The sequence below is a fragment of the Leiobunum rupestre genome, chromosome 5, assembly GCF_980474605.1.
Source record: "Leiobunum rupestre chromosome 5, qqLeiRupe1.1.hap1, whole genome shotgun sequence".
Lineage (NCBI taxonomy): Eukaryota > Metazoa > Arthropoda > Arachnida > Opiliones > Sclerosomatidae > Leiobunum > Leiobunum rupestre.
Window position 1 is genome coordinate 60008237 of NC_143388.1, and position 10969 is coordinate 60019205.

The following is a 10969-nucleotide window of genomic DNA, read 5'->3' on the forward strand; positions in this document are numbered from 1 at the left end:
ACATTTCGAGCATGACGGGGATTGGAAGTAACGCTAAAAATAGTCTCAATTAGGACGTCACAAAAGTCGGAACCGGTATTTCTGACAAAGACTTCAGCAGAGCACGCGCCAATAATTTTTTTTTAAATATTATATAACTAATTTTCCATAAAATAATTTCATTAAGTTATGATCAGATATTAAAGAATTAATTTTTCGATAAAATTATTTCATTAATTTATGATCAGATATTATATAATTAATTTTTCCGTAAAATAATTTCATAAAGTTATGAATAATTGTTTAAAAATAATAATTTTATTATTTTTTAAATTTCAATTGTTCAAAACGAAAAACAACTTTTGTATATGTCTCTGGCGCTATTCCAAACACCTGTTTAATTTTACCCTCCTGCAGATTTTTATCTCCGGTACCTCCTGCCACTCGGCTTCACCCGACGACAAGGACACATACCAAATTTCCTATCAACTCGTTCCTATGAGAGCTTCGCTCAAAAAGACATTATCTGGTTCAAATTTTATTTATTCCACATAAAAGGAGACCTGGTTTGGAAATAATTTCAAATTTCAGTCTCAGCCTGGTGGCTCCATTTACAAAAACGTTATTTAATATTCCACCTATTATGACGTAGCCCCTGTTATATGTAAATTCAAGCTATTAGTAATATTTAACTTGTTCGTTGTGTTAACTGTAGGTTAGAACTTGTTTTGCTAGCGAATCACAATAATACTAATCTAAAAAGTATAGTTTACAAGTGTATTTTGAAGGCACCATTTTCAACGCTCTCTCGCTCACTATTGGAATTCTTCCTCATGTAAATGTCTTCGCTTTGGTCTTCCTTGACCTTCTTGGACTTCTTCTTGGTGCGACTTGACAACCAAGAGAAAAATAAGCGTTCCAGCTCGATACAAGGTGCCTCGTAGAACAGTCTCAAGAACACAGCCAAGATGTGGCTCGTGACCAACGTTCCGAAATAATTGAAGATCTTTGAAATATAAAAGGTTCGGTTGAAGGTTAAGAGTACTATTACGCAAATTGAAAAATCCTCTTACCAATGCGCTGTGCGAGACATCTTGGTTTCCCAGCCTGGAGGCGTAGAAGACCATGTAAACGGGTACGTGGACCAAGTACAGACCGTAGGATATTTTGACAAGAGGCTGGAAGCCGGGCCACGATAATATGCTGTTGACATACCCTGTCAATTTAATTAGTTTCATTGGCGTGTTTCTAACAACTTATTTTATGGCTAACCTCCTTTGCCGACGTAACAGGCGTACATGACCCAAGCTAAACAAAGAGCCCAAACTGTCCGTTGAGTCGCCGAGAAAAGCACGGCTTCCAACATCGTATATTGGACATCCACGTTCCACGGATAGACGGCGTAAACTACAGTTATTCCAACGCAAACGGACATTATCCAAGCAAGTGCGGCTTTACCCTGTACATTAAAGAAAGAATAAAAATTAAAAGCGTAAGGGTCCCGGCTATCCCGAAAGAGTTACAGGTCGTAAGAATTATTTGATCGTTCTCTTTGGTAACCGCTCTCTGTGTTGCCTCAACTACGATTAGCAATACAAAGTCCAATTACTATAAGCATAGATTCAATAGACTCTGAACGAAAAATATGCGCTGCAAAATTGTAAGCAATTCAGAATCGACTCATTATACTGAAATTAACAATATTAACACCAAAATACGATTTTTTTTTATAAATGTTGCCAGGACAATTCAATGAAGCGATAGACTAGAGTTTTATACTTTAGATAAATTGGTTAAACTGTTAATTTTAGAAAAATTTTCAAATCTGATAATAGTCTGATGTTTTTTCACTGCATATTTAGTTCCCACACTTGGGATGACTAAACTAATTGATTGAGTTTCCTCATTTTCTCTACAATCTTGGATTATAACTACTTTACGTACTCGTGTTACAGAGATATTCTTGTGTCTTGCCAGGTACGTTCCCAGGAATAAACCGATGCTGTAAACTCCAAGGTGAACGTGAGGTAGAGCGTACACGTTGCGGAAAAAATCTATAATCATTCTGTGTTGGACAAAGTATAATGTAACACCCTACCAATCAATTTTAACCGTAACGACTCTACCTTTCGTCCAAAGCGTTGACTAGGACAGCTGGAGGGTAGTCCATTAAATAAGTGACCAGTCCACTGGAAACAACCGCTAAGGTCGTGCAAATTCCAAGGAACACCTTCCCATAGAGCGGCTTTCTGTAAATATTACGTTTCTTTAGTTTCCGTGATAATATAAATCGTCTCGTAGCTCACGTTTTTACAAAAGCCCGTGCACGTGAAATGTCATTAATTAATTTCTTGCATTTTAGTTTGACTATAAAAATCAGCTAGGCTAGGCTAATACTCAAGGCACCACCTTAGGCCCAAGTCATCTAGCGACTTTTAATGCCTTAAACTGGTGGCCGGGTTACAATTCTGGTCACTACAAGGCTGTCTCGAATCTGGATCCTGTTAATAAGGCAACAAAAAACATGGCGTTGCAAGTGCAAACTGTTGCAATATAACATAGTTGACGTGTAATTTGCTTAAAATCTCAGAATTTGAGGAAAAGAAAGGTGAGGACACATTTCATTAGTTTAAATGATTTTAATATAAACTGTTGTTGTGTCTTGTGGTAAAAATTAAGATAAAGGTCCAGATTAGAGCCATCTTCAGTGAATCAGACGGAAAGAAACAAGTCAACGCGTCGAGAGGCGTGCATGGGCTTTTATAATAACGAAGGCAACGATCGTACTGTACCTGAACAGAAGGTAGTAATAGACGATACTAAGTGGAAATAGTTGCATGTCAACGGAAACGTACCACAAATGTTGCAGGCACTGCAAATGCAACAATAAAATAAAGTTCATTATAGTTTGTATCATAAGTAACATTATACTTTAAGTATGAAATTTCCTTTTGATTAGTGCTTATTTTTTTTTCAACACTGTCCCTCTCACCTAGCTCCAACTTGGGCTTGCAAACGAACTTTAGTAGTGTATTGTCGACTTTGGTTAGTAGTATATTTTCCCTTCAGCCTATTTAGCTTTGTGCTGAACTAAACAGCAGTAACTTTGAAAATCTGCTTAGTGTTTATTTTTGTTAATTGCAATACTTATTCTACTTATGTTTGCATTTAAGACCCCAACAACATTAGGGATTACATCCACAACAAACCACTAAGCAGGCCCGAAAATGTTCAAAGCCACAAGAGAAGGCACACAATATTGGAACCCTTTTGGATGTGTTCCGGAGGTAATAGAGGCTTTAAAAGTCGCTCGATGACTTAGGCCTAAGGTGGTGCCTTGGGTATTAGCCTAGCTAATTATTATTGATTATTATATATCCTTTATAAACGATGGCTTGAAAACAATTCATTTACCCCAGAGTTAAGTGGCATGGAATTTGTGATGAAAATTATATTGGTCCACCATTTTCTTTCGCAATTGTCGGCGATGTCTACCATGGTCTCTTTGAAGTCTGGTCCCGAAGATATTAACGGCAAAAGAATCATTACACCCGTCATCACTAGCACAGTTGGCCAAAACCTTAAATTGGAATACCGGTATTGTTAGTATGAGCAAGAACAAATAGAGGCAACTGAGAACAAACAAACAGCTATCCCCACTCTTTTCGAATGTTTTGATGGAGTTTTTTTTAGGCATATGCCAAGGTCGCCATCTGTAGGTCACTAAGGCCACCATATTTGCCAATTTTTACAACATTTTACGCCTTCTGTAGGTCACTAAGCCCACCATATTTACCAATTTTTATGTTATTTTTTAATTTATATTATTTAAATGTTGAAATTTAAAAATGATAAAAATAGGACAATGATTAAATATCGTATTCTAATGTTTAAAATATGTTTAAATGTAATTTGATTATATGTTTGGTAAAATATTTTATTGATATTAAACATATAACCATTAAAATAGTTTCATTCATTTTTCAGTCAACAGAGGGTGCAACGAAATGTTTAGTAGACGAGGTCAAAAAAATTAAAAGGTGATAACGCCATTAGACCCCATAGCAACGTTTGTTTGACTTCCGTTGCCGCGATTTGGGAATGTAGGATAAAAAAATTCGCGAACCTCCAAATCCTGCGTAAAAAGTTTCTGATTGGAGTGAAAGATTGCTTGTTGTCGAAATGCATGACGACGTTGTACGAAAGTAAGACTCCGCTGTGCGTATTAGAAATATGTTAGTCCAGTGTCTCGAGCGTCTTTGCGGGTGTTAACTTGACACTTACGTGATTAAGAGGAAAGATTCGACGGACACGGAAGAGGCCGTGATGGCCGTAAAGAAAAAGTCTTCCTTCATCGCTATGAAATTGAACGATTCTCCTGTACGATAAAAAATCATTTTCATTTACACTCAAGCAGGAAATTTTATTTTTATTGACTTGGAATGTCCATTGTTATATGGCCACCATGCTGCAAATGCACGTGGAAAAAAGGGAGTGGTTTAAACTACGTCATCTTTTCAAAATATTTGGCTGTCCTTCGTCACTAAGAAAATAGATTTACCAGAATTCTCGAAATTTCTTTACGAAACTAGTATAGTTCAGTCAGCTAACCGTTGGTCCGTATTCTTTGCAACTGTCCAATGGATAGTCAGTGGCTCAAACATCTAGTCCAATGGCCCGACTTTTAGAATCATATGCCAGTCGACCAAGATTTTTGCCATCGGCCCGACTGTTGGGGTTCTGAAGTTCTTGGATAATTTACCATGTTTTTTACGAAACTAGTTTAGTTCCGCGTATTTTTTTGGCTTAAAAAAGAGCACATCAGGTATTGTAGGAAAGGTATTAGAGACAAGGCTTAATCTCAAATCGACGCAGATTTTAACCTATTTTCATGAGCGAAATTCTCGGCTGTAAACCACGCCCGTTTCTGTAGAAATCTCAAGGCCTTAGTCATTCCCAGTGTAGAAATATATAAATTCCTTGTTCAAAGGATAACAAACGATTTTATCTAATAATAATCCTACTTAATAAATTTCTGTTCAAGATGAAATAACCGTGTCCCAGCACCACCCAGGTGGCCGACAAGTATCGGATCCCATCCACAGCATCCAAGGAACGTTTGGCGGATGGTTTAGTTCCAAGTAATTTTCTAAAATTTTCAACTATCGAAAATGATTGCGTAATTCGTTGAGCGTAGCTTACTGATAATATAAATGATGAATTATGAGAATTTCGAAACTGGGCCTGAGTTTTGGGAATCGAGCGGTCAACTTACTGTCTTTTTCCTTATCCACCCCGAGCCTGTGTTGATGAACTTCGGATATTATGGTTGCCACCAGACATATCATTATAAAACTTAAAAGCGATGCCCTAAATGAAAAAGTTTAAATTTGAAGTTAAAATATTTCTACTATGTTATATTACCAAAAGAAAATTAAGTGAAGATATTGAAATGGTCCGGAAAATGGCAGGCTATAATCTACTTCTCATTTTTTCTTGTGGGCTGACTAATCGACTTTTGAGGGCCTAAAAAGGGCCTCTTCGAGTTGTATTGTGGAGCCCCAGGCGGGGCATTTTACTTTGGTGATAATTGCATTTTAAAGTGAAGTTTAAAACAAGTTTCCAATATACCTGTACACTAACTAAATAAGAGGATTATTTACGAAAAGGAGTGTTTTCCCAACCACCTTCTTCATTTAGAACAATATTTCAACCAACCTTTCCTAAAAAAAGCGCACTAAGCCATCAAAACACAAGAGAAGAACTATATATATATGTATATATAAAAGCGATAAAAGACCCAAAAGTGTGTCAGTGTGGTATAATGTTGTTACAGTGGTAGTAAACCACTATTTGTTTTCGCGGGTTTTTCGAGCCTTCTTTCCTCTCTCTACATCCTTTGACAGAGGAATTCTAATAATGAACGGACACCAGGTCTATCGTGACGATATACCCTCCGGCCCGTTGTGAAACAGTGGCCGCAACAAGGGAACGCGGGGACGGGTTGAACGGGGACTGTGGGAGACGTGTCACACATTGGAGAGGAGAAGTGAAGAATTTTTGTAGCGTGAAATTGTCGAAGTTAAATGTTTTTATAAAAAATCTAGTAATATTTCGAATCGAAATTGAATTATTTCTACGAACCCTACTACGGTATAGTATTTTGGTGTCAGAGGTGGGGTCATAACACAGTACCTTGTTACGCCTGGGTTAATTAATGGGAATTCTCACAACGGACGACAAAACGGATTCTGAATGCCACGCCTCGACGGAGGTCTACGAACCCGCAATCAAAGACAACGAGACCGAGATGGCCTGCAACCACGCTAATCCAACGCTTCAAATCAGTTATTTTTAGGCGGATTACGGAGAATTGGCTGCCGAATGGATCACCCAATTCGAACGGCTCACCTCGCAATTCAAATGGACGACCGCCATAAAACTAAGTGCTGCGCCGGATATATGGTACCAAACAGCACGGCCTACAACTGGCATTGATTTGTTGCAGAAACTTCCAAAGATTTCGATACACGCGGCTTTTCCCGAGCGTTTTTCAAAAGAAGAATGGCGGATTCAAATGCGAGGCAGATTACAACAGCCGAATGAAACCGTAGAGGCATACATTTTCGCCAAATTGGATCTTTGTAAAAGTAATGGTTTAGCTACTGGCGCCAAAGAAACCCTGCACTACGTCTTTATTCATAACCATCAACGTCACGATCCATTGCGATCATTCACGTACCGGCTATTTTAGAGAGCTTGAAAGATGGTCAGACCAGCGTATTTATTGTCAAACCAACCGATTACGGAATTTCGTTCAAGGCGGGCGACAAACTTTGCCCAAGCTAGTGAATTAGCCAAAGCTTCGAGCAACGTCGGCACACCCTTCGTTTCTTCAGCGATTCAACTCGCCTACAACGAAGACAACGGGAACGTGGTTTTTGATGAAATTCACAGACTCTCAAATTATAGTTTACGAATCCGATCGCTCGTATGGTGCCCCAATTTGTTTCTCCGCTCAACCGTTTTTCGAACTCCACATTTAAAATCGTTTGTATTAGTGTATGTCTTATTTTTGAATATGTACTTTTCTTTTTTTTGTATTTGTATTTAGTTCGGTCCACAGGATGGCCGAAATTGTTGCAGTGGTAATAAACCACTATTTATTTTCGCGGGTTTTTCGAGCCTACGATATAACAATGTTTAATGACAGCTTGTCGCGAAGGAAATAGAGGGAGTGGGAGAGGGGGTTAAAATATGTTTTGGAAAATCGAAGAGAGAAAATCGCGCCACACCATAGACTAAATATAAATTTGCTAGTACTATTCCAACAAGTAGGCTATGTAGTCTATTGTGACACTAGCACTCATTAAATATTTGAAAGGGCACCAAGATAGAAAAGGCACACTTTTCTGTCTTATGTCACTTTTGATATCACCTTTTCTTTAAAGGGAATATAACCTGCAAAGCAATCTTTACGGAAGACCCCTTCAATTTTTCAAATGTCCCCGTACAGTGGCGCCAAACATTTTTAAAGCCAAAGGCAAGAGCGGCCAGAGCTGCAAGCGTTGGTGTTCCACACCAAATACCTGAGGTTATATTCCCTTTAAGAACAAAATCGGATTCGGTTGTTACTCACCCGGTGAAAAAATCTTTAAAATGCTTGTCCAATAAACATGACCATTGATTAAAGAGTAAAAAGTAACAGTTCGCTTCTAAAACTAGCATCTGATTAAAGCCATCCGATTTCAGACTTTGTTCGCAAACGGGAAAATACCCCCAAGCTCCAATTTGCGGGAAACGTTAATAATATGAGAAGTCAAAAGATAGGCCATGGACGAAATGGAAAATGAACATTGCTCGAGTTTTGGGCTCGAATCGCGGAAATTTATATAATTTCCAAAAAGGTGGGGCATCTTCTATCGATTGAAACTTCATATACTCTTTTAACTCCATCAGTCGATGAGCTCAGTAGAAGAATTCCAATATCACAGAAATGGACATTATTAAAGTTCTGGGCACCCTCTTCCCAAAATCAATATTGGGCTATCAAGAAGGTGTTCTTTGACCCTTCTTGACCTAACTGTGGAACCAGTACACACCACTCCCCAGAGATTGGGTGTGAAAAAGATGGCTCAACTACTGTATAATTGTATATCTTGGTTTTTGACAGAACGACTAACAGGTTACATGTATTTTAGTGCTGATAAGTAGGGGCAAAATCGTGATTAATTGAAGAAATCATGAATAATTGTAGGAAATCATGATTAATCGGATGAAATCATGATTAATCGGATGAAATTATGATTAAAAAGATTAAACCATGATTAATTGTAAGAAATTATGATAAATTGGAAGTAATAATGATAAATTTGAAGGAATAATGATAAATTTGATGAGATAATGATAAATTTGAAGAAATAAGGATAAATTGTAGGAAATCAGGATTACTTATCTAAAATCATGATTAAAAGGAGGATTTCATGATCAATTCAAAAATCTTTATAAATAGGTGGTATTCATGATTAATTGAACGGTATCACGTTAAATTGGATGATATCATGATTAAACGGCCTTATTAAATATTCATTGGACTAAATCTTGATTAATTGGATGAAATCCTTATTAATTACATGAACTCATCTATAATTGTATGAATATATCATTAATTCGAGGAAATTATGATTAAACGGTTACATTCACATTTAAATGATTAAATCGTAATCATAGTGGTCAATCCCCCTCGGCTCTGGTCTGAAGATCAAGTCTCGATTAGAGAACTAGATCGTTCAAAGAACTAAGATAATTAACTTCTGATAACAGCAGCTTACAAAATGACAATCTGCAACGTGCTCATGTGGAATGGTTGCGGTACTTCGCAACTTTCAACTTCGACGTTTGCCCCGATTTGACTTCCCGCTGCGTCAGGGAAAGGATCGTTAATTGGGAGTTAAGCTCACTGGAAGAGCCTTCAACGTACCATATTCCACAATCTGGTCCAGATCCTCTTTCTGACAAGCGGATGGAATGCACAAGCCAAACTTTATGGCATTTTCGTACGAAGCGAATAGCATCTCACCAAGATAGTTCATCAGCTAAACGGGTGGCTTATTAGTGTTCGCAAAAGTTACTTAGCACTATTAAGTATAACACAGAAAAATTTCGATAGAAGGGTACGACATTCCTACAAATCCCGTCCACACTCTAAAGAAAAATGATTTTAGAAAAATTGATATACAACTTGAAAATCTCGATATCTGAGCGAAAATCAGTCTAAAAATCTCGAAATCAGCCTAAAAATCAGAAATAAACACGAAACTTGTGCTTTGAAATCTCCAAACTAAGTTTATCATTTCCGATATAACTTGGTATTAAAAATTCCATACGGAAAAATTGCAAATGTAGGACCCCTCGATTTGGGTTAGTGATAGTCCAATGGTAATGTTTTTAAGAAGGAAGTCCGCACACTCTACTCTAATCGTTGACAAAATTACTGCTAGTTGAAAAATACGCGTTAAATGCGTTTAGGTCTAAATGCGAATATAACTACCTTCAGAAAGGAGGATATGTCAATAACAGTCAATTTTACCTCCCCTTTTTATGAATTAAAATTGTTTTTGAAAAACGAAACGATTTTTTTTGGTAAATTTTAGATTTTGAATGAGCTTAGCCTGATTTTTCAAATAGGCTGACGACGGATTTCTGGGGCACCCTTACCTGACATTTACTAGTATCAAATCGTTGATAGTTCACAATCCTTAGCCACGTAAGGATTTATATGGTCATTAAAGAAATTAACATAGAATAGGAAGTGTGAAACATTTTTGTATTATGTTACTTTTGGTCTTAGAATAATCAGGAAAGTGCTGTTTCGTTTAAATATTATTGACTTACCTCGGTTTTAAACGTGGCGTTAATGTGGAGAAATACCGATTTGAAGAAAACAATTCGGTCGGGCCTGGGGGGTAGTGGCGGTCGAACTGTGACGATGCAGAACTGACCAGTTTGAACTGGACGCTGCTGTTTCGTGGAGCGACTTCCATCGGGAATCACCACTCTCAAGCACTGATGGTAAGATCCAAGTTGAGACGTAGTACCTGATAACAGCCCGGTTCCTGGTTTTCCACTCGCATCCAGCACTGTTTTGTTTGAATTATTATAATTATAGTTATAATTATATAAATATATTATATTTTATGAATGATATTATATACTATATTAATTATACCGTATATCATATTAATTTTATTTTATTTTATTTTATTTTATTTTATTTTATTAATTATATTATGTACTATATTAATTATACCGTATATCATATTCATTTTATTTTATTTTATTTTATGAATTATATTATATACTATGGTTTGAGTCTATTTGATCGATTCCCAAATGATCGAACGGGTCCCATTTGATTGAATTTCCATTTGATCGAACGAAATTTGATCGAAAGCTACTGTAGGGTGAAACTACTAGTTTTTGGGAGTAAATCGAAAAGGTACCATCTAGTCAGAATTAGATACAGTAGACTCTATGAATAATAATTATTTCTTTAAACTGTACTAAAGAAAAATAATAACAGAAAAAAACCTGAGCGCAGTGACGTAGAAAACAAAATATTATCTCGGACATAATTAATAGAAAGACCTATTAAAAAAACGAACTCTGTACCTAATTGTTAGCAATAGAAGGGCCGTGAACGTGGTCAGACCCCTCGTATACAATGGTGCATAAGCGCATACGGCGCGCGTACATCAACCTAACCTAACCTAACCTAACCTGACCCTATTTATATATATCAAAAACAGATATATAAAAAATTCCATCATATAGTGTATAAAGTAAAAATCCCTTCATCTTTGTGGCTTAATACAGTTAAAGCAATGAATTATTCCATCATTGTTCCTTCTGCACTTAAGCAATGAATTATTCCATCATTATTCCCTCTGCACTTCATATTGACATTCGGTAAAATAAAAACATACCAACT

The 10969-nt window shown here is 36.9% G+C and overlaps 1 protein-coding gene across 1 annotated transcript; it reads right to left on the reverse strand.

The window, feature by feature from the left end:
• Positions 1–748: 748 nt before the first annotated feature.
• On the reverse strand, positions 749–4429 carry LOC149945477 (O-acyltransferase like protein-like). Its single transcript, XM_090176572.1, has 9 exons — positions 4417–4429; positions 4264–4357; positions 3394–3559; positions 2772–2851; positions 2106–2228; positions 1924–2044; positions 1252–1438; positions 1053–1195; positions 749–985 (listed from the first exon to the last, which is right to left on the reverse strand). The coding sequence occupies exons 1-9, from the start codon at positions 4427–4429 to the stop codon at positions 749–751; spliced, it is 1164 nt and encodes a 387-aa protein (XP_090032698.1).
• Positions 4430–10969: the final 6540 nt, after the last annotated feature.